Source organism: Ovis aries, chromosome 3 (genome assembly GCF_016772045.2).
Source record: "Ovis aries strain OAR_USU_Benz2616 breed Rambouillet chromosome 3, ARS-UI_Ramb_v3.0, whole genome shotgun sequence".
NCBI classification, from domain to species: Eukaryota; Metazoa; Chordata; class Mammalia; order Artiodactyla; family Bovidae; genus Ovis; species Ovis aries.
The window spans coordinates 194,307,549-194,334,428 of record NC_056056.1 but is presented as its reverse complement, the minus strand read 5'-3'; the positions used below and the strand labels follow the sequence as shown (position 1 = coordinate 194,334,428).

Below are 26,880 nucleotides of genomic sequence, written 5' to 3'. Positions count from 1 at the left end.
GTCCTGAGCCGGTCCCTTTCCGGGAGGGCAAACATTTCCGGCTTCCCATTGTAGTTCTCAAACCACTAAGAGCATGGAGGGTCCGTGCTCGCCCCCGACGGCGGGGAAGTTCGTGGTGGTCGGCGGTGGCATCGCGGGTGTTACCTGTGCGGAGCAGGTAAGGCGGGCGCGCAAGCAATTTCGTCTCCCCGAGACCCCGGAGGCGCTGGCGCTCGAGGCTCCCTCCTGCCCCCTTTCCCTAGTGTTTCTTCCGGTTGCTTTCACTGTTTCCCTTTTCCCTACCCACCACTTCCGTTTCCTAGGTATTAGAGACTCTGTCTTGGCTCTCAGAGGATGTCCTTAGTACCCGGCAGGCTTCGGCTCCGGTGCAGGGACGAGGAATGGCGAGCAAGTCATTAGGGGAAACCCAAAGCCGACTGAACCTGGCTGTGGTCCTGGTGATGCCAGAGCAGATGCGAGGAGAAGAGGGATGGGTTACGACTAGGAAGTACTTGGCCAGAGAATTCCCCCTTCTTTCTTAATGACGTGATTGAATCCAGCTTCTTCATAGGTGTCCACGTCCTCAGTGCATCGTAACCAGATTATAAAGAGTCCTTACGTAAGTTTTGTATACTTTGGACTCCCAAGATAGAAGAGATGTCATCTCCAGTAATATCTTGTAAAACAGCCGACAAGGGCTTAAGTGAAGCGAGGTGATGCTTTTTTGATTTATAGTACACAATCAGACAACATACACACGTATGGAATTTTTACATGTATTTTACATGAATACATGTATTCCAAAAGGGTCTAGGTTATTGTGTTGGTAAAAAGTAAATATAAGCAATCGTTGAAGTCATGAGAAATTAAGTTTTTTTCCTTAACTTTTAGCCTTTGGATGTGTGTGAAAGTGAAGTCGTTCAGTCGTGAATGACTCTTTGCGACCCTGTGGACTGTAGCCCACCAGGCTCCTCTGTCCGTGGGATTCTCCAGGCAAGAATACTGGAGTGGGTTGCCATTTCCTTCTCCAGAAGAACCTTCCCGACCCAGGGATCGAACCCAGGTCTCCCGCATTGCCGGCAGACGCTTTAACCTCTGAGCCACCAGGGATGTGTGTAGATTTCATTTATTCATCAAGTAAACACCTATAATCCAGATACTGTACTAAGGACTGATTAGACTGGTACTAACAGAACATGGTGCCTCCTTTTTGGAGACTCAAAGCCTAGTGAGTAATGTAAATAAATAAGTAAATCATTTCATCAGTGTGTTCACTACCTTAGGGGTGCCTGTGGAGTTAGTAAGCAGTGAATTAGGGAAGAAGTGTCCTTTCTCACAGGAAATATCCCTTTGTCTTAGTACAGTCATATCTGATTTTATTGCCCTTTGATTTATTGTACTTCACATAAATAACTTGTTTACAAATTGAAGGTCTTCAGCAGGCCTGTGAAGCAAGCCTTATTGGCACCCTTTTCCAACAGCATTTGCTCATTCGTGTCTCTCTGTCTTATTTTGGTAACTACCACAAAATTTCAAACTTCTAAATTATTACTCTATTTTTTATGGTACTCTTTGATCAGTGATTTTTTTATGTTACTGTTGCAAAAAAGATTGCAAAAAGATTAACACTCACTGAAGGCTCAGCCGATGGTTAGCATTTTTATCAATAAAGTGTTTTTTAATTAAGGCATGTACATTTTTTACAGCACTTTCAGAACACATTTTTATGCACACTTAGTACTGAAAACAGTGTGTAGTATAAGCACAGCTTTTATATGCGCTAGGAAACCAAAATTCTCATGTGATTCACTTTATTGCTGTCTTCACTTCATTGCAGTGGTCGGGAACCAAGCCCGCAGTATCCCTTATGCCTGTATAGAGGAATGAGTAAGAGCTTACCAGGCAGACAAGAAAAAACAGATATTCCAAGGGGAGGTAGCAATGTAATCTCAGGTGAAAAAGCATAGAACCATCTGGAAGCAGCAAAACTTAAAGTATATGGAGCTTGGGGAAGGTGACCAGAAATGAAGCCAGGAAGACTGGCAGGAACTTGATCATAAAGGATCTTTTAAGTCATGCTAAGAATTTAACAAAAACTTACAAGTAGTCAAATGATCGTGACCAGTGGAGTACCATGATCAAATGAAAAATTTTGAAAGATTATTAATTACAGTGTGTTTGGAGCAGAGGAAGCTGGTCAGTATGAGACTGGAAGGCCAACTTGGAGGGGATATTAGTAGTATGATAATAGAAACAGAAAGTGAGGAAATGAATTACAGAATATACATAGGAAAGGAGAGATTGATAATGTCAGACGTTATAAAAAATTTAAGTAAGGTGGTACAAAAAAGAATAATGGATGTGTAGGTGAATGAACATGCTCAGTTGGTGGTGTTTTTTTTTTTTTAAGGTTTTTACAATAACATTTATTTCTTAAAAGTTAATGTGCATAACAGGAAACCAAAAAGCACAAGCGAAAAACAAAGTCTTTCCTAATCACAAGCAGAGACAGATGAAGATAGATGGAGTTACAGAGCTGCAGGGGTTAAGAAAATCCTTTCAGAAAGTTTAAAGTGAGAAAGAAAGAGTTTGTAGCTAAGGAAGATGATGAAACATTGGCAGATTAAACCTCCGGATTTGATAAGACTCTCAGAGTCTATACTGGTTGGGCATTTGGAAGAGTAGGCATGCCAGAGCACTTGGGAAAGTTGCTAAAGTTTTAAGTGTTTTATTGGAAGCTTGCTGTGATTTTATTCTACTTAAGACAAATGAAGTTATTTTGCAATGAAGAGAAGTCGGTTTAACTGTTAATTAGGAAGGTAGTTCCTTCTCATCCTTTTCATGGTAATTGTTAGAGTGTAGTATAAATGTATGTTTCATTTTAATCAATATCGGAGTTGAACGCTTCTCACCACTACTCCATAAATATAGCCAAGACCCAGGATAATGGAGACCTTTAAAGGGAGAACAGTGAGTTTTTAGTTTCCTGAGTTAATAACATTAAAATTGCATTATCTGTCTCACCTGTCTATGTACTAATACTTATTTATCATAATTTTCCTTTCTTTTTTTTTAATAAGCTGGCAATTAATTTTCCATCAGAAGATATTCTCCTGATAACAGCTTCTCCTGTTATTAAAGCAGTTACAAATTTCAAGCAGGTAAGAACCATTCTATAACTTTCTTGGTGTTAATTTTCAAAAACTGCAATAACTCACATAGCAGTTAGTGTAATTGTAGTATTTTAATTGTGTAACAAATGCACTTTTGGTACTCATTTTCAAATCATAGCTCAAAAGTTTAGAGTTGTTCACATGAAATACCAAAAGCCCCTGGAATGTATGAAATTTCTGGTTGTCTCTCTCCTTTTCCTCCCCACTCAGAAGTATGTTTCAGAAAGTTTCTCTTTCGAGGAAGGATGTTATGCACATCTACATATGAATGCAAACATACATGTATATCTCTATTATAAGTGTGTGTGTATGTACAGGTCAGAAGAACACTACCTCTGAGCCGAGCTTACACTTGCAGATAATTGATGCTTCAGATATGTAGTAAGCATCTTAGAGCACTTTGTAGCTCCATGAATTTATTTACACGCAACATCGCAAGAGCAGTCTAAAGAGCACCTGGGCCATAGCATCATGGGAAAGGAGGCTCCAGACAGTTTTGATCTTGCACCTCACCTGTTAAAACCTTTGGCACTCATATCTTAATATTATATTTATAAACTACATACATGTACTGCGGTGCTATAGTTCTGAATATTATAGGGCCTGTGCAAAAAATAAATGAATAAAAGGTGAAAAACATCAATCTTTTCTTCCCATACTACAATGAAGACTACTCACTTAGTCTTTGATTCAGTACAAGTTTTCCCTTATAACACTCTGATGATGGAATATATTTTTTTTTCCTTTTGGCATTTTGTATAGATTTAATCTTGAAATAAAAGTTAAAGATTTGATCTTAGGGAGAAAAAGCAATCTACCCATCTCCCACAAACACACTTTTCCAATCTTGAAGTGTGTTTTCTAAAAGTGTCTGTCAGGGAAGGGATCAGTATACAGTTAACCTACCCCATTTTCATACATAAATCCCTAAGATTTACATAAACTCCTAAGACCGAGGGTAATTTAGTGCCATATGTTGCACTTTATAACCTGCCTACAGAAAGGTAAGATATCTTGGTACTTAGGTATAGCCAAAAGAACTATGTGTGGGATTGGGGGAACCAGAGAACAGATTAAACAGGCTTTTAATTTCTAAAAGAAAAAAGCATAAATTCAATTATAGGCTGTGAGTACATTCTCAGAGAGAGATGTATATCTGAGTCTTCCAAGTACAAGTGTTGTACAGTAGAAAGAGAAAACTTGGGTTCTAGGCCCAGCGATTATTTACTTGCTGTGTAGCCTTGACAAATCTCTGTACCTGAGTTATATCATTAGGGTAATATCTTCCTTGCTTACTCAACAGGGTTGTGAGCTTAAGATGTACTAATATATGTGAAAGTGCATTGAAATAGCAAATGTCTTTTTTTTTTTTTTTAGTGTATAGAAGTTAGAAATTGCATTTGTTTTATCATTTCTTGAATATTTAGATTAGCATTATGCTAGGCATCCAGGATATGGAAGTTAAAAGTATAGACCATACTTCAAAAAGTCACTAATGGTTATCGGTGTGGTTAGGGGAAAGAGTGGTAAAGAGGGACTTTGACAGTTATTCTGTATTCTGTATTATTTATTTGCTTATTGTTAAGAAGAACACATATTCATGACTTGTATAATTTTTAAAGGAGAAGAGGAATTCATAGTAATTCACATTTCTGGAGTACTTATTATGCCGTACTTCTAAATGTGTAAGTGTAGTAATGTATCTAATTCTTAACCCTGTGAAGTAGGTTGTTATCCCCACATTACAGATGAGAGAAATGTGTCACAGTGAGGTTCGGTTGGTTTCCAAGTATATTGTCAGGTTTGAATCCAGACACTTTGACTATAGAGCCCGCGTGGTCAGTTTCTCAGAATGATTGTTTTCTACTGGGGTAACAAATATGCAAGAAAAGTTATCATACAATTTGATCATTATCCTGATAGAGGCAAAAAATTAGGTCATATACCAATATATTTCTATTTATACATACTGAACTTTGTGAAAGAGCGCCAAAGCCTACCTTTGGGAGTTAAGGAAGGCTTAACATAGGAAATTGCATTGAAATGAGATTTTAAGAATAAGAAGGTTTTACTGTGTTTGCAAGAGATCAAGTAGAGTTTCAATTAAGAGGAGTAGACAGATCCTATGGAATGGTCAGTAAGATGATGGTTGGAAAGTGGTTATTTCTAGTATAGATCATTGGTGAGTTTCAAAGAATTTATGCAATTTTGAGAAATTAATGGGAGGTAATTGTAAAATGACAGCATGAACTTTTTTCTATTGAAAAAGTTGGCCATGAAGGTAGAAAAGATTTAGAATGGCACAACAAGAGGACATGAGGTCTAGCATTAAGCTGAATTTTATTCTTTTAAGGTGGGAACTGCTTGAGCATGTTCACCTGTTGAGATTAAGAAACCAGTTGGGGAAGCCTGAAGATGAAGGAAAGCAGGGAATATATAACAAGGAAGGAGTCCTGAGAGGTGAGAGGTGATGGGATCTGGAGCACAGAGCAGTGGACTGACATTGAAATAGTGGGACTGGGTCAAGGAAAGTGGACATGAGCAGAGAAACATCTAGATAGTGGGAAAGTCGTCAGAGTTCTTCGTGGTCTCTGTGTGTAAGGTGATTTGCTGAGAATAAAGGATAGAATAAGTTCGGGGAACATTAGAATGATGAGAGTTTGAAAAAGTCACTGAGGGACTGAAGTATGTTACTAAGATGTTATTGCACTTTTCACTGTATTTGCACTGATGGTATAAAAGTAGTGGTAGCTACTTACCTGGTAGCCATTGTATTCTTGACTGCCACACAGTTAGTGGGAAAAATAAAAGCCATTTTTTAAAAAATGTTACTTTTATTAAATCATGCATTTTTAATAATCTATGACATAATATGTACACATAAAGCATTTCTGCATATGAAGAGTACAACATTTTCTCAAGGAAAAGCAGTTATATACTTGCTGAGTTGCAAGATGAACTAGCTACTATTTTCGTGAAACATCACTTTTACTTGAAAGAACAACTGACACCACTGTGGCCATTCATTCATGTTTAGAAAATGAGTGAAGTGAGCCTGTCGCTTCAAGAAACCAACCAGTGACATTTGTTGCCAATATGACAAAATTAGAGCTTTCAGGCAAAAATTAGATTTTTGGAAAACTCATTTTTCACTGTGAGCCTTATAGTACTTAGCCTTTTCTCATGAGATTGGTGATAATAATGAATGTGATTTTTAAAAAATATTTATTGATATGAAATGTGTCAATAGTTGGAAGATCTCTGTAATTTTGAGAACCAGTATTATCTGATGTGTGCAATTACAAGATAGACTTGTAACTATCAGAGTGCAAGATAGACTAATGGATTTCACAGTCCCAATATGAAAAGTTCTTGATACAGTTTCAAATTCTCCTTTCATCTAATCTTTAAGAAACCATCACTTGTTGAGTTTCAGTGTAACATCAAGAAGAATGTACAGTAATCTGAAAGGGCTACAAATCTGTGTGAGGCTAACTTTCTTCATGTACTTCAACCAAAACAATGGTGCAATGGTTTAAATGTAGAAGCGGTTTGAATGCAGAAGCAGATACCCAGCTAAATTCTACTAAACCAGACATGAAAGAGATTTGCAAAAATGTAAAACAGGGCTGCTTTCTCAGTTTGTTTTTTTTTAAAAAGTTATTTTTCATTAGAAGTGTATCACTTTTAACATGTATTGGATTTGCTATTGTTACTTTTAATTAAGAAATAGTTTAAATTTTTCTCCATTTCAATGTCTAATGCAACAGATATTGCTAGGTCTAACTGAAAAACACAAAAGCTCATTGGGGTCCTCAATTGGTAAGCCTATAAAGAGGTCTTGAGACTAAAAGGTTTGAGAACTGTTATAGCCAAGCAGCAGGATTTCCAGGCAGCTTTTGAGGGCAAATACTAGTCTATAATGTGTGGGGGTCTTCTGTAGCAGACTGGGTTTACAACTAGAGAATGGACGTAATTTGGTCTGTGGTTGGAAGTTTTCAGGGTAATTAATGGTTAAGGATAAGAGAGCAAGAAAGTAAAGGATTTGGAGAAAAGATGAAATGATCCATAGTGGGGTCCTAGTGGGATAGGACAGAAGATGAGTCCAAGAGGAGGCTGACAATTTTGAAGAACAGGAAAGAAGAGTCCAAAGGTTAGCTCACAGTAACGTCAGCTAGTAAATAGAAAGAGAAAGCCGCAAGGATAAAGAAATAGAGAAGCTGTTTGATTAAACTGTACAGAAGTAAGTAGTGTTAGCCTTCATTTTACAGGCCAGGAGACTAAGGCTCAGTGACTTCCTGACTTGCCTATGAGTGGCAGGACTAGTATTTGTGTTTAGGTATGGAGTCTAGCCTTCTTTCTACTGTGTATATTGCAGCTGGCTGACTTTCCTGTTTTATGAATGGGAAATAAATAGTGTATAAAAAAGAAATGAAAGTATTTTATTATTTAAAATTCTTAAAAAATTTACGTATGCATTTTTATCTCTTTTGTCTCATATAGGTGTCTAAAGTATTGGAAGAATTTGATGTTGAAGAACAACCAAGTACCATGTTAGAAAATCGCTTTCCCAACATTAAGGTTATAGAATCTGGAGTAAAGCAACTAAAGAGCAAAGAGCATGTATGAGGACTTTTTCTTAATGACATTTGCTGTTGTTGAATCTTAGCGAGAGGTCTCACCTGCCTTCCTTTGACCCTACCTGTTGCACTACCACCCAAGTCCCTGGCATGTAAATTTTAGTGACGTTCATTCCCGTATTAGAAAAATGTACCCTTTTTGTGAGTTTCTTAGGGATATATCATTAGTTTAGGTTAGCATTTTAGATTTTACATTTTAAACGAGCATTAACATTTGTATAGTGTTCACTGTATTCTGTGACCTGCATTAAGTGTGGGGTACAGGAGCAGTAATAGCAAAAACCTGCTCCCAGCAATTCTCACTGTATAGGGAGTACAGACATGCATATGTTTAATGTTGAAATATTATCAAAGCTCTGATATTAGGTGTTTAGGAAGACCTCACAGAGTGAGTAATACTGAGCTATGTTTTAAAAAGGTAGGTGAAGTAACAGTTCTCCACGTGGGAAAGGGCATTCCTGGAAGTGGAGACTGCATGTTGAGAGACCCAAAGAGAGGAGAAGGGGCGTGTGGAGAGAGAGCCTGTCAAAGGGGTTGGGGTATGGATAAGGAAAGGATATTGGCCAGCTAGGCCAGAGAAGTGAGTAAATAGGATTGTGAAGAACTTTTTATGTCATGCTAATAAACTGAGTTCATTTTATCATCAGTGGATAAATAGTAAAGAGATTCTAAGTGGAAGAAGGGTTGATAAAATATTCTTCTAGGAAGATCTCTCTGACAGCAGTGTCAAAGATGAACCGGAGTAGAACAAGTAGCCAGTAACCAAATTAGACGGTGGTTATAACAGTCCACAATGATGTAAGGCCCAAGCTAAGGCAGTCTCAAGAAAGGCACCTTCTCAGTCTCAGATGTCAGGGAGTCTCCGTGTCATACGATACACTGTATCTTCACATGGACTCTAGGCAGGAAGATGGGAAGCAGGGTTTATAGTTGTTTCTCTGAAGCAGCTCAGGTTTGAGTTCTACCTTAGGGAGAAAGCGTTATGTGTCATGTTTGAAACAGATAACTTGACAGGAAAAAATAAAAGTAAGAAAAAGGACTGAGTTTCATGAGAAAAATTTTACAAATCTGAATCCAACCACCACAGTAATTTCCTAATATTTGTAATGGTAACACTTGTTGCATAAAACACCCATGTCATTGAATCTGCACACTGAAGTAGGCTCAGAAGTATACAAATGAATTGTGAGGGAACTTACATATTAGGGCACTTGAATGAGTCAGAGTGCCAAATGTTTCATTTGAAAAGTGTCCTGTATAATATACGTCTGCCTTCTGTGATCCATCCTTCATATTCTTCAGTGAGTTAGAAATGATGTGTTTACCTTTTTGTCTCCAAAAATTTAACAGTAGTCAATGAAGAGGTTTCGTGTTTGTTTTTATAGTACCTAGGTGCAAATAATTTTTTAAATTTGGTCAGTGCCTATAACTTCTATTAAAATTGTAACCAGGTTATCTAAAGGAAAACTTGTATAACATTTCTGTATGATTATACTCTGTTGGTTTATTGGTTTTCTGTTGTATTTGTTATATAGCTGAAGAGTTAAAATGTGTAACATATTTCAGTGGGTATGTACTTCGCTATTTGCCAAATTTTATAAATCAAACACAAGATACAAAGATTAACTCCTAAAACCATTCCAGCAAAGTCTGACATCTCTCACAGTAGCACATGCTTATGTCTATCTGCTTTCTAAATGCTACTTTTACATGGATACCCATTCAGTATTAAGAAACAAAAACCATGAATCTCTGATATGTATTTTTAGACTCATCTAAATTCATCCATTAAAAATTAATATAAATTAAAGCCAGTACATGCTAGGATTTAAGGTTAACATGTTTTTCACTTACAGAAAAATATAAAAGAGCATGATGTTTGCTGGTAATGAGATTGTAATTTGTACTTCAGAGTATAAACACTATTTTTCAGCACTTCTGAATTTTTAGATTCAGAAGCTATCATTACCTCTTCTACCATTAACTATTCCTCTGCACCCATAACAGATATTATTAAGGTCTGATATGATTATAATCATGAATCTACTTACAATGATTCCCTTTGAGATTAGAGTGTTTATCAAGGAAATGTTCATCAGAATGCTCAAGTTAAAAATTTCTAAATGTTTAGTCTTTAAGGCCCATATACCTTTCCAGACATGAAATTCTCAAAGTTTTATCCAAAATTCTGTGGTAATGTACCTTGTTTTTCCCCATGAGAAAAGGACTAGTTTTCATCAGATTTCTTAGATGGTTCATGGTTCCAAAGGGATTAGGAACCACTGGATTAGAGAACACATTCCTGTGCTTATTTAGCTTTGTCATTGCTTTAGCAAAGTATTGAGTGCTACCAAGAGGCAACCTTCATATATTTTTTGCTTTTGCCTTCTTGAATGTTTCAAAATTGTATTCATGTATAAATGCTTCCCCTCTATTCATTGCTGTACGGTTTTACAGTGCATTTTAACTGAAGATGGCAATCAGCATATTTATAAGAAGCTGTGTCTGTGTGCTGGAGCGAAACCAAAATTGATATGTGAAGGAAATCCTTATGTGTTAGGAATCCGTGATACAGACAGTGCACAGGTAACATTTGGGTCATGGGAAAGAAACATGAAGACTTCTTAGATGTTTTCTGCATTTGAATCAAAGTGCTGTACTTACAATGTTAATTTCTAAACTGTAGCAGCAGAAGAAAGTCTTCATGACTCATAAACCAAATAGTAGTATAATGTTCTAGTGCTGCCAGTTTGAGTTTAGTTTTAGTTGATAATTTAGGGCTTCTCTGTGGCTCAGATGGTAAAGAATCTGCTTTCAATACTGGAGACCTGGGTTCAATCCCTGGGTCAGGAAGATCTCCTGGAGAAGAGAATGGTTACCCACTCCAGTATTCTTGCCGGGAGAATTCCATGGATAGAGGAGCCTAGCGGACTGCAATCCATGGGATTGCAGAGAGTCACACACTGAGCAACTAACACTTAGTTAATAATTTATCTTATTTTTTATTCATGTCCTTTCTCTTCATGTGTTATCTCAGGTATAATGTCTGTGCTGAAGGTTACAACTTACATTCAGTTCAGTGCAGTCCCTCAGTCATGTCTGACCCTTTGCGACCCCTTGGACTGCAGCATGCCAGGCTTCCCTGTCCATCACCAGCTCCCAGAGCTCACTCAAACTCATGTCCATTGAGTCGGTGATGCCATCCAACTATCTCATCCTCTGTCATCCCCTTCTCCTCTTGCCTTCAATCTTTCCCAGCATCGGGGTCTTTTCCAGGTTGTCAGTTCTTCACATCAGGTGGCCAAAGTATTGGAGTTTCAGCTTCAGCATCAGTCCTTCCAGTGAATATTCAGCATTGATTTCCTTTAGGATTGACTGGTTGGATCTCTTTGTAGTCCAAAAGACTCTCAAGAGTCTTCTCCAACACCACAGTTCAAAAGCATCAATTCTTTGGCGCTCAGCTTTTTTTATAGTCCAACTCTCACATTCATACATGACTACTGGAAAAACCATAGCTTTGACTAGACGGACCTTTATTGGCAAAGTAATGTCTCTGCTTTTTAATATACTATCTAAGTTGGTCATAGCTTTTCTTCCAAGGAGCAATCATCTTTTAATTTCATGGCTGCAATCTCCATCTGCAGTGATTTTGGAGCCCAAAAAAATAGTCTCTCACTGTTTCCATTGTTTCCCCATATATTTCCCATGAAGTGATGGGACCAGATGCCCTGATCTTAGTTTTCTGAATGTTGAGCTTTCAGCCAACTTTTTCACTCTCTTTCACTTTCATCAAGGAGCTCTTTAGTTCTTCTTTGCTTTCTGCCATAAGATGACACGCTTTCTGTTGTCATCTGCATATCTGAGGTTATTTCTCCCCGCGGTCTTGATTCCAGCTTGTGCTTCATCCAGCCTGGAATTTTGCATGGTGTACTCTGCATATAAGGTAAATAAGCAGGGTGACAGTATACAGCCTTGACATATTCCTTTCCTGATTTGGAACCGATCTGTTGTTCCATGTACAGTTCTAACTGTTGCTGCTTAACCTGCATATGGATTTTTCAGGAGACAAACCACACCTATTCTACTCTGATTGGGAATATGTGATTTGCATCCTAAATGATGTAATGATCTTTTTCTCAAAAGGCAAAGCATGTCCAAAACTTACTTCTTAGCACATAAATTAATATTCAGAAGATCTTTGTGATACAGAATCCTAGAACTGAAAAAAATATATGGTTTGTTCTGCTCAAGAACAGTGATAAACTATCCCAGAAAGGTGAAATTCTACCTTCAGAACTTTTTGCAACTTCTTTTGGTAATTTATTTCAGAATTCATTGATCCTTATTGCCAAGAACATCTTCTTGATTCCAGTCACAATACTCCTGTCTTACCTCAAGCTTACTGTTGTTCTGTCCTGTGAGGTAGTAATTTTTACATAATAAGATTTCATAGCATATTAAAAAGCAGAGACATTACTTTACCAGCAAAGGTCTATCTAGTCAAAGCTATGGTTTTTCCAGTGGTCATGTATGGATGTGAGAGTTGGACTATAAAGAAAGCTGAGCACTGAAGAATTGATGCTTTTGAATTGTGGTGTTGTGGAAAACTCTTGAGAGTCCCTTGCACTGTAAGGAGATCCAACCAGTCAACCTTAAAGGAAATCAGTCCTGAATATTCATTGGAAGGACTGATGCTGAAGCTGAAACTCCAATACTTTGGCCACCTGATGTGAAGAACTGACTCATTGGAAAAGACCCTGATGCTGGGGAAGATCGAAGGCAGGAGGAGAAGGGGACGACAGAGGATGAGATGGTTGGATGGCATCACCAACGCTATGGACATGAATTTGGGTAAAGTCCAGGAATTGGTGATAGACAGGGAGGCCTGGCGTGCTGCAGTCCATGGGGTCACAGAGTCAGACACAACTGAGTAAGATTGCATCATCTGTAAAATCGATAGCAACTTGTTTGAGCATATTCTTAAATACGAATTTTAGAGAATACTAGAAGAACTGGATTTTGTTCTTGTGAACATTTGAGGTTCATATTATGAAGGACTGAGTTCATAACTATGTTACAGTGACATCCTCTGTGTACATGAACTTATCAGTCCTCATGAAAATCCTGTGACAGTCATTACTCCCACTCCACAGAGAGGAAACTGAGATGGGAGGACTAAGTAGAGCTAACAGCTTTAGCTGTTCAGCTGTCATCCTGAATCAGTGGGACTTTTCTCTACTTCGGAAAGTACCATAAGAATGATTTCTGGTCACTTTTTCTCCAAGCTCATTGTGATCTTTTTTTGGTGGGGAATGGGAAGTGGAGGCATCAATTAGCTGTTTTACAATGATGATAACATTTTAAAAACAAATACTTCATATTATTATGTGCCTGCTACTCCTAACAACTTTATCTGCATCATCTTACTTAATGCTTAAAAAACTTGGAGGTATAGTCACTTCTTACTTTGATTTATAGTTGGGAGGACCTGAGGTGCAGAGAGGTTAAGCAGCTTGCCCAAGGCCACCCAGTTAGTAAACTGCTGGAGCCAGGGACTCTACAGTCTGTGCTCTGAACCACTGTGCCGCTGTGCTCCTCATTTCTGTACGTTCTGAGTGACTGCAGAGAAAGTGTCAATTGAGGGACTAGAAGGACAGGAAGAATCCTGAATCCAGGATGTAGCTCAGTGTCATGTTGGTAAATTGACTTGGTCCAGTAGTTGGGAATGTAGTAAGCTAAAGACAGAGCCTCGTGCTGCGTTTGAGTGTAATGACATAAAAGGCTAAGAAAGCTAGAAGAAGCGTTGCTATAAAGGCAGTCTGGGGTGAAACATGGAGACAACATTTATTATATTAATCGGGAGGGTACGTCCTGGCAGAGAGGGAAAGAGATTATCAGTAAAGCCTCTTGCTTCAGGCGTTGCCCATACTACAAAACAGTTGTCGTTTTCTTTTTGATACAGGAATTTCAGAAGCAGCTTACTAAAGCTAAGAGAATAATGATCATAGGGAATGGTGGTATCGCACTTGAATTAGTGTAAGTACATGTTTTTTAATATTATGTAAGGATTGCTCTGTGATTCATGTAATTATTGGTAGACCAGAAAATATCTTGTTGTCCTGAAAAATCAAAGATAAGGATAATTGTTTTTCATACATTTTCAAGGAGAAAATCCACTTTTTTTTTTAGCTTTTATGAAATAATTCATAGTTGAGAAGGTAAATTTATGAAACATAAAGAGTTTCAGGAAAGCTTTTGGTCTGACTGACGACTGGTTAGATTTGACCCATGCATGTGTTCTTGTAAGTATTTACTATATTGAAAAACAATTTAAATACGTATACCTTTAGAGAGTCCTGCCTGTAGTCCCCATAACTATTTATTGCTTATATCCCATCCTGCTTCGCTCATTTACGTTACCTGTCTGGCCATGAAACCCAAAGTGTTTGTGAGTTTCTGTTTCAAGATACGTGGTATTCCCACATAACAGGAGTAACTCTTGGTTTCTGGAAGTTTGGGGAATGTGAACACCTTAATATGAAATACTGTCATCTTAATATGGTGTTTACAGTTTGAAAACCATTGAGGAGTATCCTGTAGTCTCCAGAGCATTGATGCACATTCTTTGTGATTTTATCTTTCCACAGATGGCAGACATGGACTAGTCTAGATATTTTTCGGGCCAGAAAGTTGGGTCTGGCTACAAAGAGGACAAATTTATATCCAAATAAGGAATCTGCTGAATCCCTGTCTTTGCTCCCTTTCATTTGTTCCAGCCCTGAGACTAGGTTTTTGCCTCTCTTTAGAGGATGGTGAATCTCAGTGGAAGCCTGTAAGAGTTCTTGGATTGCCTGAGTATGAGCATTGTCAGTCATTAATTATGAAATTTGTGGCATTGTATGGAAGAATGCAAAGAAAAAACTAGAGTCAAGACCAAATGGGCCGGAAGAGGGAGGCATAGATTTATTGTAAGAGGAGCTTCGAATCCTTACATACACATGACAGATTTTACTCCATCAGTTATCACCAAAAGTGGAACTTAATACTGTTATTAACACTGAAAAGCTTGCTCACATTCAAAAAGTTTCCAAGTCTCACAATATTTAATCTTCTTTATTTAGGTTGGAGTTTGAAGACCATATACTTGGATAAAATTCATAATTTTATATTCAGGAAACTCTGATTGTTTAGGAAAGTGCCTATGTAGTGCTATTCTCTTGGTTTAGATTAACTGAATGATTAGGCTTTTTTGTCTTAATGAAAAATGACATATGCAGACTCTGATGCTAATACTGATTTCTTCAGTATGCCTTCATTTCAGCTATTATCTCTGTTTCCAAATGTAGGTTAATCCTTTCTTTTTCAAGCAGACATAGTTTTTCATAATTTCACAAAATGTAATACTTCATTGTTCTCTGGGTTTTTTTAAGTGGTTTTAAAAATTAAAGCAGAATTTCCCCAAAGTGTGATGATACTTTCTTGCTTATGCATCATTCTGAGGACATTGTTCATAGGATAAGAGGATTAGAGGGCATCCTGTGAAGTACAGCACTTCCAAGAGTTATTTCTGGTGGTTACTTATAACTATGGCCCACTGGTCAAGCATCAGTATTTTAAGCGATACTGCCATGTGTTATGTTCCTACGTTATTTTAAAATACCAAAAAAAAAAAATTGTGTATAAAATTGGAATACAAAAGTTATGTGTATTCTGCTTTCTGTTTATCAGCAATATTATATGATCTGAGCAGCATGAGATATAGAATGTTCTCCAGATAATCTGAAATTTAGGAACTATTAAGTACTCTGCTGGCATAAGAGAGGAGGAGAAATAAAGGCCCACTGGAGAAGGCAAAGGGCTCCTTTACCGTACACCAAAAGGCATGAACATCAGGTGACCTGGAGTCAGATGCACTAAACATTCTTTCTTCTGTTATCAGCTTATCTGTCAGTTAGCCTTGAAAAAATCATATAACCTAACTATATTATGTCACGCTGAGAAATAAAGGTGATTAACACTTTTTACCATAAATGGATGTTAAAAACCAGTGACGTTAACACACTGATTACCATTGCAGTTTCAAATAAAATCCAGTATAGTTAGGATGACCATACATCCTGTTTTTTCAGGATTGTCCCCATTCATGTGTACCAAAACACGTATTAAGAGCAGATAAATTATAGTGAACTCCAGGGACTTTGTAGAGTAACTATTAAGAAAACCACATTCTCAGTGTCCAAACCTAGAGATAAAACTGCTAAAGCCCAGAAGCTCTTGCTACCTCATGAACATTAATGGAAGGAGGTTTCTGTATACCTTGGGCATTCCTGTTTTCCTCTAAGATCCTTCATTTTTCTGTGACCTGGGTCTGTCTTTGGCTAGATGTCTTGGAAATTTCTTAGATGAAAGGAATTCATTGCAGGGTAATCATTTCCTGTACAACAAAGTTAAGATTTTCATTGTAACTCTCATTCTTTCTTTTTTCTCTGTCCTTCCATAATGTGCTTTGAATACATAATGAAATATTTGTTCGAAAAGAAGTCAACTGTCTGAATATTGTAGCTATATGTCATCCATCCTTCCATTACTGATTACACTGTAACTAGATAAACCAGGCATTGCTCACTCCTGGGAACCCTGGGGAACATTCACATAATAACTTTGTTTAGAAATTGAACCCTTTTAGGTGATATTCATTAAAAATTTTATCTGCTATTCAGGGCATATGTGTGCATGCTTTGTTGCTAAGTCGTGTCCAACTCTTTGTGACCGCGTGGATTATAGCCCGCCAGGCTATGGGATTCTGTAGGCAAGAATACTGAATTGCCATTTCCTCCTCCAGGGATTCAGTGTATATATTTGTCATGTATATGTTCTCTAAATAAACTTTAAATTTCCCTTATTATTATACTTTAACTCTTACTACCCTGAAACGGTGTTATATTCTGTTTAATAGTCATTCTCAGTTTGCCTTAAAATATTTTCTTTACTCTTGCCCTAAGAGGTAGTTGTTATTTATCATACAAAGATTTCTTCTTACACTTTGAAATTGCTCTAAGTAACTTTCATATTCCTTTTAGGTATGAAATTGAAGGCTGTGAAGTAATTTGGGTCATTAAAGATAAAGCAATTGGGAATACTTTCTTCGATGCAGGAGCAGCTGAATTCTTGACTTCAAAGCTCATTGATGAAAAACCAGAGGCTAAAATTGCACAGAAAAGAACCAGATATACAACTGAAGGTAAGTATAGCGTCTAGCTCATTCATTCACAGATGAGACTTTACTTTTTAATCATATAGAAAAAGGCTATAAGAAAATTTAGCAAAATATTTTGATAGGACTATAGATAATACTTATTTCTGTTTCTTTATGCAACTTTTAAGGTTATACACACACACGTATATATATATATGTAGGATATATTTTTTATGAAAAGTATGTATAACTAAAACTGCAAATTTAAAGTGAATTAAATAAACCAGAAGAATTGATGCTTTTGAACTGTGGTGTTGGAGAAGACTCTTGAGAGTCCCTTAGACTGCAAGGAGATCCAACCAGTCCATTCTAAAGGAGATCAGCCCTGGGATTTCTTTGGAAGGAATGATGCTAAAGCTGAAACTCCAGTACTTTGGCCACCTCATGAGAAGAGTTGACTCATTGGAAAAAGACTCTGATGCTGGGAGGGATTGGGGGCAGGAGGAGAAGGGGACGACAGAGGATGAGATGGCTGGATGGCATCACTGACTCGATGGACGTGAGTCTGAGTGAACTCTGGGAGTTGGTGATGGATAGGGAGGCCTGGCGTGCTGCAGTTCATGGGGTCGCAAAGAGGCGGACAGGACTGAGGGACTGAACTGAACTGAACTGAAATAAACCAGCCCATCTACATCTGTGCAGGCAGATGCTACAGTTCGACAATACCTAAGTTTATAAAATGCAGTGAGTTTAAAAACAGATACAGTTTTTTAGTTTAAAAGAACTTTTTTTTTCCTTAAACTTTGGCTTATAAAATTGAATAAGAATTTTGCAAGTTTGGGCCACACTGAAAATTGACAGAATTTTCAAAATTTAATGTCTGATTTTCTTGTTCTTTAATATTAACCAGTGATTATAACATCCATGAAGCACTCTCTATATATAGTGTTTATACACAACACTCAATTGAAAGATTATCCATTTTGTAGCTGTATATCACAAAATACTAAAGTAATGAATAAAATAATATAGATAAGTTTAGTCCCTCTGCATGAATGTGTATATGAGAATTATTACATTACCTAAAAACTTCTGAACACAAACATAATTCTCTGCCTGACAGTTTTTGTATCCTTTGGATTTTGATCTGAGTTTGTCTCCTCAGGATGGAAAAAGGAAGTGCAAGCCAGAGCTAATGCTGGTAACATAGGCAGTGCCTTGGGACCAGACTGGCATGAAGGGCTGGATCTTAAAGGAACAAAAGAGGTATGTTTTCATATACTGTTTAAACATAATCTAAATTCAATTTTAAATTCTCGAACTGTTTGTTAAAGACTGGTTATTAAGCCTGTAGTCAAAGAATTGGCCAAGTCATTTTCCTTAAAATCCATGGTGTTAAGAATGGACTTGAAAAAAAAAAAAAAAAAGAATGGACTTGGGGCCAGTTGGCTTTATAGATAGACCTCCATACACAGTCTTTAGTAAACACACCTGTCCTATTTTAAATTAATCTTTTCTCAAAGGTCTCTTTGGATGCAGTCTATTCTAAAGATTATTAGATAGATTCTAAATAAATTACACATTTAATATCCTAATTGCATAAGCAGATGAATTGCTCTTCCTCATTTTACTTATTTTGTTTTAGTTATTTGTGGTTAAAAGACTATGTATGATATTTAAATATTGTAAGAAATACATATACAGTCTTTATTACGGTATATGATTTCTTTTCAGCCTTTATTAGGTTGGAGTGGGCCTGGCTTCACAGTATATCAAATTTGTGTATATCAAATTTTGTGATGGAAATCACACAAAATCATTTATTCCTGCACCTTCAGGTCCTATAATTAGTGGTATTTTTAACTTGCAACTTCAGTTTAGTTCAGTGAATATTTGTTGAGTATCTCCTGCCTAAGTGGTACTTTACTAAGGTTCTGGAATATAACAATCAGGATATGTCAACTTACTTTTTAGTCCATAAGAGTTATAATTTAAAAATATATACAGGGCTTCCCTGTGGCTCAGTGGTAAAGAATCTGCCTGCCAATGCAGGAGACACTGGTTCGATTCCTTATCCAGGAAGATCCCACATGCCGTGAAGCAACTAAGCCTGTGCTCTAAAGCCCAGGAGCCTCAACTACTGAGCCCACGTGCCCTGCAGCCCGTGCTCCACAACACGAGAAGCCTCTAATGAGAAGCCTGTGCACTGCGACTAGAGCAGCCCCCTCGCGCTGCAACTAGAGAAAAGCCTGTGCAGCAACGAAGACCCAGCACAGCCGAAAATAAATCAATAAAACCATGTATACGTGTAATTATTGATGAGGCTTCTATCAGAAAGTATGCCCTTAGTGCTGCCTGCCAATTCAACTCTTGATCTCTAAATACTAAATGAGTTTCTGTTCACTTTTTTCAGACACAAAATTAAGAGGCATGTTTGGGAGCATTAAATGTGTTTTCACTTATAAGAATTTTTTTTTTTTTTTAGTTTCTCTAAGTGTATTATAAATTTTTTCTTCATCATCAATAACCCATCCTTCTTTCTGGAAATATTATGGTGACCAGTACTTCTTTATTTTAGTTTTCTCATAAAATTCACATTGAAACCATGTGTGAAGTAAAGAAAATTTACCTTCAGGAAGAATTTAGAATTTCTGAGAAAAAGTCCTTGACTTTTCCAAGAGACCATCATGATCAGTCAGTTACTACTGACAAAGGTAAGTGATGAAATAAGAAAAAATAATCACTTATTTAAAAAGAAGACAATTTTGCTTTATTGTTATATTTTAAAACTCTATACTTCCATATAGAATTTAAATGTGAAAAGATAAAACCGTAATAATGTAAATCATTTCATTTTCAGTACTTAACTCTTTGCAGTTTCTAATAAATTAAATTTTATAGAGCTTAACATTTTATGCAGGGCTCATTGTTTGACCATCATACCCCTGTGAATGAATTAAGAGCTATCTTGTAGATCAAGACAAAAAATAAAAACTAAAAAGCTGATGCTCTTAGAGTTGAAGTGACATCCTCAAAATCAGACAGATTGAAATCTATAAGTTGAAACTAAGGTACAGATCTCCTGAAATTCCTATTCTACATTCCCATGAGAACTACTCTATGAAATATATCTAAACTTCCTGTATGAGATATCCCATCGCTCTGAATTCTTTGAATTTTTTCATAGGGAAAGGGATTGTCTGAATGTCACCAATAAGGGAAAACTTTGAAAAATGAGTAACCTACTTGGACTAAACTCTTGATGGGAGTATAATTTATTAATAAAGATTTTTAAAGAAATAACTTATAAAGTGATTATCAATTTACTTTGTTAGAATTTGTCTAAATTTGAAGGAAATATGTTTAGAATGCCTGCCATGGTTTCGTGATTATACCCAAAATAAGAAAATGGAATTGGTCATATTAAAATTGTTTTAGCAAATGTACCTTGTAAATATTCTTGAGTTATTGTTTTAAAGTCAAATCTTGCCTCGTTCAATTTTTCTTTGTTCTAGTCGTCATATTCACATAATGTTACAGGCTGTTGGTGGTGATGACACTTGAGAACAAATTTTTTTTTTTTTTTTAAGAGATATGGCCTGTATATGTGGAATTGACCAATGAAAAGATATATGGCTGCGATTTCATTGTCAGTGCTACAGGAGTTACACCAAATATAGAACCATTTCTCTGTGGCAACAATGTAAGGTGAAAATTTTTGTCTCACTGTGAACATTGCTTAAGTATTAATTATTTGTGAAGGTCTCTAATTCTCTAGCATGAACATTGTTCATCTGAAGCATGGCACAGAACTGTAATTTAAGATGGCTGGAAACAATTTAATTTATATTCATGTCTTCATGTTCAGTATTTTTTTACTTTCAAATCCTTAAGCAGTTAACATCCCAGCATTATTTAAGGTGACATAATGCACGCTTTATTTATCTAAATGTTGGTAAGAGACTGATGTGTATGCTAAGTCACTTTAGTCCTGTCCAACTCTTTGCGACCCCGTGGACTGTAGGCTGACAGGCTTCTCTGTCCCTCTGATTCTCCAGGCAGGAATACTGGAGTGGGTTCTCCTACGTCTCCTGCATTGGCAGGCGGGTTCTTTGCCATTAGCGCCCCCTTGGAAGTGGGCCTCAGAGACTGATACTTCCTATGAATTCTTAAAGAGTGATTCTTTTAGAGAAACCAGCGTGTGTTTTTTGCTTTTTAGCATTTGAAGCTTGTAGTAACTGAGGAATATTTTTGTAACTATGAGTGGGTGGTCATATGTTTATTGGCAGTTTTTGATGTTCTAAGAATTTGAAGTTCCAAGAATGCTCTGGGTTCATCTTTAGTAGGAATTTGACTGACTGGAAATTCAGATTAGTTATCTAAACTTGGCAGCTATTTCACTTTGCTCACGAAAAGTCAGCATATCAACATGTAGAAATTTGACTTGTTCTTTTACTTCAGAATGAAAGTCGTGTATGCTTTTCCTTTCCCCACATGCTTATGAGGAACATTGTTTAGTTTGACGTAGGCGAAGATGGTGGACTGAAGGTGGATGACCACATGCACACGTCCCTCCCTGACATCTACGCCGCGGGTGATATTTGCACGGCCTCCTGGCATCCCAGCCCTGTCTGGCAGCAGGTAAGCCAGTATAACCTGATCACAGGTGTTTATCAGAGAGTCCATCTGAAAATAAAGGAGCTGCCACAAGTAAATGCACCTTTCTGGTTTTCCAGTTTTTCTGCTTTAAGTGGGAAGCTATCAGAGGTTTTTGGGGGCTTTTTTTGGTCACAAAAACAACAAAACACTAGAGTTTTTCCGTTTTGGTAAGGTATTATGTAGTGATGGAATAGACTGGGATGTCTTAATTTTAAAAAGAATTATGACTGTTACTTTGTTTTTCATGATGCTTACCAGCAGTGTCCTATAGAACTTTCTGTGATGACAGATACATTCTGTACTTTTGCAGTGTCCAGTCAGGTAGCCACTAGCCACCTGTCTACTAAGCACTTGAAAGGTGGCTGTGACTGAGGAACTGAATTCTAATTTTACTTGTAATTAATTTAAATAGCTATGTAACTAGTGGCTACGATTTAGGACAGCACAGCTTTAGATTAAAAAAATAGCACACTGAGATTATAAACCATACGTTGTTTCTGATGATCTGTTGCCTGTGGGAATTACTGAAAGAATGTTCCCATGGTAAACAGCCTTCCTCAGCCTAACAACCCCTTCCACCTGGATCTAGACTTCCCCCTGCTGTCACAGTGTTGCCTGCCTCGTAATGGTGGGGCAGAAGTCCTAGAGGAAGATGCTCAAGACAGTGTCCAGAGGTGGCGTTGTTTTAGGAGGAGGAGAGTCAAAGGTAGATGTTACAGATAAAAGAACCAGTCAACACACTTATCTTGGTGATACGCCAATAAAAACAAAAACCACTTAACTTGATGAAAGCCCAGTTCCACTGGTAGGGCTGTTATTCATTCAGATTAACTGGAGTGTGAAGTAGTAGAGGAACGAGATGTATTTTAAGAATCAGCTTTATTATTTTTACATACATCAGAGATAGCATCAGCAAGAGGGTGATGTCAGCCATATTTCTAAAATGCTTCAAACTAGCTTGCTTTCAGTTTTCTCAACAATGACATCCTATGTCGTTTTTATGGCATATCTGTCGCAAACTCAATTAGGAATTGGAGTTGCTGTTTTTGTTGTTGTTAACATTTCAGCCCACTAAGGGTTAAAGCCGGGCTTCCCTGGTAGCTGAGCTGATCAGGAATCTGCCTGCCATGCAGGAGACCCCAGTTCAATTCCTGGGTCTGGAAGATACCTGGAGAAGGGATAGGCTACCCACTCCAGTATTCTTGCCTGGAGAATCCCCATGGACAGAAGAGCCTGGCGGGCTACAGTCCATGGCATCGAAGAGAGTCAGACATGACTTAAGTGACTAAGCACAGCACAGCAAAAGGGCTGAAGTCAGGGAATATGTAAGTTACATCCTTCATGTGCCTCATACTCTAGTACAGGAAAGAAATGTCCGGAAATAAACTGGTGTTTCTTACTTTGAGTGACTCTAATAGACTCATCTCGTAATTTGCATAAGCAGTAATTGTTTCACATAGTCCAAGACACAAACTGAAGGAACTTGGAGGCTAAAATGCATTAGGAACAGTGCAGCAGAACAGTATCGCAGGCCACTTCTGTGGGCCGTTCTCCAGTTGTTACTGTGCTCTGCAGGCTGCCTTCTTACTTCACCAGACCTAACCTTGTTTAGAGAGGAGACTGAATTTAAAAAAAACAACTATCACTTCTTTCAGAAATTCTTAAAGCTCATATCCATGATTATGGTTATTATTTTTTGCACACAAAAAGACATTAGTTGTCACACATGAGGTATAAGAATTATCAAATACCAGAAGCAGTTGGTTAGTGTGACAGTGATCCAGTCAGTTACCTAACAAGCTAGGTGTAGTAACTGTTCTCAGGGACTGTCATGCACTTTAAGGAACTGTACTAGGTTAAGGTGGTAATGTTTTTCAAATAATGATAATGAAAAATTAAATTGCATGACCTTCTTTATTTCAGATGAGGCTGTGGACCCAGGCTAGACAGATGGGATGGTATGCAGCAAAGTGCATGGCCGCAGCTAGTGTAGGAGAGTCCATTGACATGGATTTCAGCTTTGAACTTTTCGCTCATGTAACAAAATTTTTTAACTATAAGGTAAGATAGATAGACAAATATTAACAGTACCTTTCCTGCTTGTTAGTCTTATAACTAATTACAGTCATTTAATTTTCTCACATGAATAAGAGCTTAATCTGGTTTTAATCACTGTACAAAAAGTGACAGATTTCTTCATTTCTTACAAACCCATAACTGGTATTGCTGGAGGCTTCCCCAGTGGCTCAGAAGGTAAAGAATCTGCCTACAGGGCAGGAGACCTGTGTTCTATCCCTGGGTTGGGAAGATCCCCTGGAGAAGGGAATGGCAACCCACTCCAGTATTCTTGCCTGAAGAATCCCATGGACAGAGGAGCCTGGCAAGCCTACATACAGTTCACAGCGTCAGGCTTCCCTGGTGGCTCATACAGTAAAGAAACCACCTGCAACGCGGGACACCTGGGTTCAATCCCTGGGTTGGGAAGATCCCCTGGAGGAGGGCATGGCAACCCACTCCAGTATTCTTGCCTGGAGAACCCATGGAGACAGGAGCCTGGTGGGCTACAATCCACAGGGTTGCAAAGAGTCGGATACGACTGAAGCAACTAAGCATGGTCCCCCGTCATCTGATAGTCAGACCTACCTTCTCACTGAACTCGTGTAGTTCAGGGGGGGAAAAAAAATCTCTTCCAGATTTGTTCCTTGATGGTACATTTCTGAGTTTTATTTGAAATTCAGTCCTCCTTTGTGAAGGGAACTAACAGCTATTCATACTCAAGAATGAGCAGGTACTACCCCCTACGTATTATTTAACCCTCTTTACCTCACTCAGGGGCAGGTTTTTTCCTCCTCATTTACTGACAAGGAGAAACATACACATACAAATATATACATAAATTTCAGAGAGATTCAGCAATTTGCCCATGAAAGATCTAACTCGGTTTCTTATTCAGCCTTTAAATCATGACTCCAGGCTGATGTAGTCCACGTCCCACATGTTTGTATATTCACTAGGTGTTCTTAATGTTCATGTACATTGCATGGTAGTGTCATCTGTAGAGTAAATGCATACTGTACAAATGTTTTCTTTGGTTCCTTCTAAATGGCACTTTCAACAGTAAAATTTTGTGATTAGATTTCCCACTCTAGGAAAACACAAAATAACTGTATTTTGTTTCTTCTTAAGTACTCACTAAAATAACATTTTTATATTTCTCTATATAGGTTGTATTACTGGGAAAATACAATGCACAGGGCTTGGGTTCAAACCATGAACTACTGCTGAGGTGTACCAAAGGGCAGGAGTACATCAAGGCCGTCCTGCAGAACGGGCGAATGATGGGCGCTGTCTTAATTGGTGAAACTGACTTAGAAGAAACATTTGAAAATTTAATTTTAAACCAGATGAATCTTTCAGCATATGGAGAAGATCTGCTGGATCCAAATATTGATATAGAAGATTATTTTGACTAAAAAGGGCATTTCAAGAGCTACATCACGTTCCAAATAAGATTTTAAAAGTCAGAGGATTACACAGATTTATGATGACCAGCTGAAGTTAAAATAATTTTATAGGTTTTTTTTTTTCTAACGCAAAACTGACCACTAATTATGTAAAGATAAGTCTGAAGTATTCATTTCTGTGTTTTCAACTCAGAGACAGTCATTTGTGATTTAGCTTTGAGACAAATTAGCTTGTTACCTACTTAACCAACAGTGTGGTGTCCGGTTAACATACCAGAGCCATTCTTTGACCATGAAATGTCAAAGGCAGGCTATGGTTTCAAGACGCTTACCGTTGTAGCCTTTGTAAGCCAGTTGTGTGAAAAGAAAAATACAGCTAGTTGTGACAAGGCATAAAGAACTTATCAAAGTTACATGAACTTAATCTCTTACGTATTTTACATTTAAAGGGTTTTACAATAAAGTTAATTTATTTTTCCTGTTTCATACTGTAAATTTATGCAATTCATGATCTCAAGACATCAGAATGTCTCAAATTCTCAAGTTTTCAATACTTCAGAGGTAAATTCTGAAAATGTAGCTCCATATGTATAAAATATTAATGAAATTGTCTTAAAATTAAACTTCTGATTAACTACAAAACTAATAGTATATCCATGCATAAGTTATTTTCTTGGAAAATTTAGAAACACTTATCTCATGCATTATCAATTTTTCTTTTCTTAGCCCCTGTATTCTTACAATCCGGTTGCTGAAGCATGTTTGCAGATCTCTTCAGGAAGTTACTTGGAGTTTTTTCTTTCCTCTTTTTATCAGTTCCTTCAGAATGACAAGTTTGAGGTGATTCAGTCTGCAAAACAACAAGACAAACACTGGTTAAAATTCAGCTATTTCATTTTCTCCGGAGATTAATATCGAGTCCTTCTATATTAATCAGCTCTTTTAAGTGTCCACTGGTCTTGTTTTCATTTTCAAATTTCTTCCAATATGAGCCCCATCTTGAATAGGAAAGGTTGTGCTGTCAAGACCATAAAGAATACCTGATGTGTCCTTGGACACACTGGTGCCTGCTGAGCTTTTGCAGGCTGGAGAGCAGTTAGTTTGTGACAGGGGTTTTCAACTTCTGCTGCACGAGCTAGCTTCTCAGCTAGCACTGACCACAAGCAAGGTCATGAGAACAGGGTGCATCATAACATCAGACATTAAAATGGAGTTTTCACATTCCAAAAGGTTGGAAACCCCTAGTCTTTATTTAAAAACTAGTCTAAATTCTTCCACTTAATACCTCTGCAGAACACAAAAGTAGGTTTTCTCTCTTCTATACCCAGATTCCAAGAACACTGACTGATCTCTTCTGTGTTCCCCTGGACCCAGAAGAGAACAAGTTAAAGAAAAGCAAGACACAGGCTTTAATGTCTTTTGCAAATAATTAAAAATTGAAAATTAGTAATCACCCTGAAACAGTTCTGCATGGGCTTCTTTACTCTCATGGTAATAACGTGTGCCTCGTTGTTCAGAAGATTAGCTTTAGGTCCTGCTTTCAAATACGAAATGGTAGCATAAGCTGTAAAACTGTAGTCTTCTCTGCAGGAGACAAAGGCCAACAGTCAGGCTTTGAGAAGTTGCAGACAACAAACTGAAATTTATAAAAAATAAGTAATTTTAACTAAACATTGATATGAAATAAAACTTTTAGTAAAAAATGCAAAGTACTTTGCTGCTGCTTCGACATATGATAATTAAAAGTTTGAATTTGTTTACTAAGTAAA

At 37.5% G+C, this 26,880-nt stretch overlaps 2 protein-coding genes across 11 annotated transcripts in view; one reads left to right on the top strand and one right to left on the bottom strand.

Annotated features, from left to right (window-relative positions):
- Positions 1 to 26,880, top strand: PYROXD1 (pyridine nucleotide-disulphide oxidoreductase domain 1). 7 transcript variants are annotated; one of them, XM_042247438.2, is made up of 13 exons: positions 30 to 157; positions 3,060 to 3,140; positions 5,506 to 5,612; positions 7,656 to 7,775; positions 10,250 to 10,378; positions 13,755 to 13,828; positions 16,873 to 17,033; positions 18,154 to 18,254; positions 19,567 to 19,702; positions 20,579 to 20,691; positions 21,507 to 21,629; positions 23,571 to 23,708; positions 24,872 to 26,880. In XM_042247438.2, exons 4-13 carry the CDS (start codon positions 7,704 to 7,706, stop codon positions 25,118 to 25,120), a joined length of 1,296 nt encoding a protein of 431 aa, XP_042103372.1. In that variant the 5' UTR covers positions 30 to 157; positions 3,060 to 3,140; positions 5,506 to 5,612; positions 7,656 to 7,703; the 3' UTR covers positions 25,121 to 26,880. The 7 variants fall into 7 exon arrangements, with proteins under 7 accessions (XP_004006846.1, XP_060269311.1, XP_042103372.1 ...); XM_012175222.5 differs by lacking the exon at positions 30 to 157 and adding an exon at positions 305 to 598; XM_042247437.2 differs by lacking the exons at positions 30 to 157; positions 5,506 to 5,612 and adding exons at positions 305 to 598; positions 2,911 to 2,949.
- The window catches only part of RECQL (RecQ like helicase), a 45,662-nt gene continuing 33,512 nt past the window's right edge, over positions 14,731 to 26,880 (bottom strand). For 2 of the 4 annotated variants that reach the window (XM_060413327.1, XM_004006798.6), the window contains 2 exons: positions 26,566 to 26,695; positions 22,508 to 25,961 (listed from right to left, as the gene is read on the bottom strand). In XM_060413327.1, coding sequence (XP_060269310.1) covers positions 25,809 to 25,961; positions 26,566 to 26,695 — 283 coding nt within the window. In that variant the 3' untranslated portion in view covers positions 22,508 to 25,808. Of the gene's footprint in view, positions 26,748 to 26,880 lie in introns of all 4 variants that reach the window. The other 2 variants (XR_006059419.2, XM_042247435.2) reach the window with 2 other exon arrangements.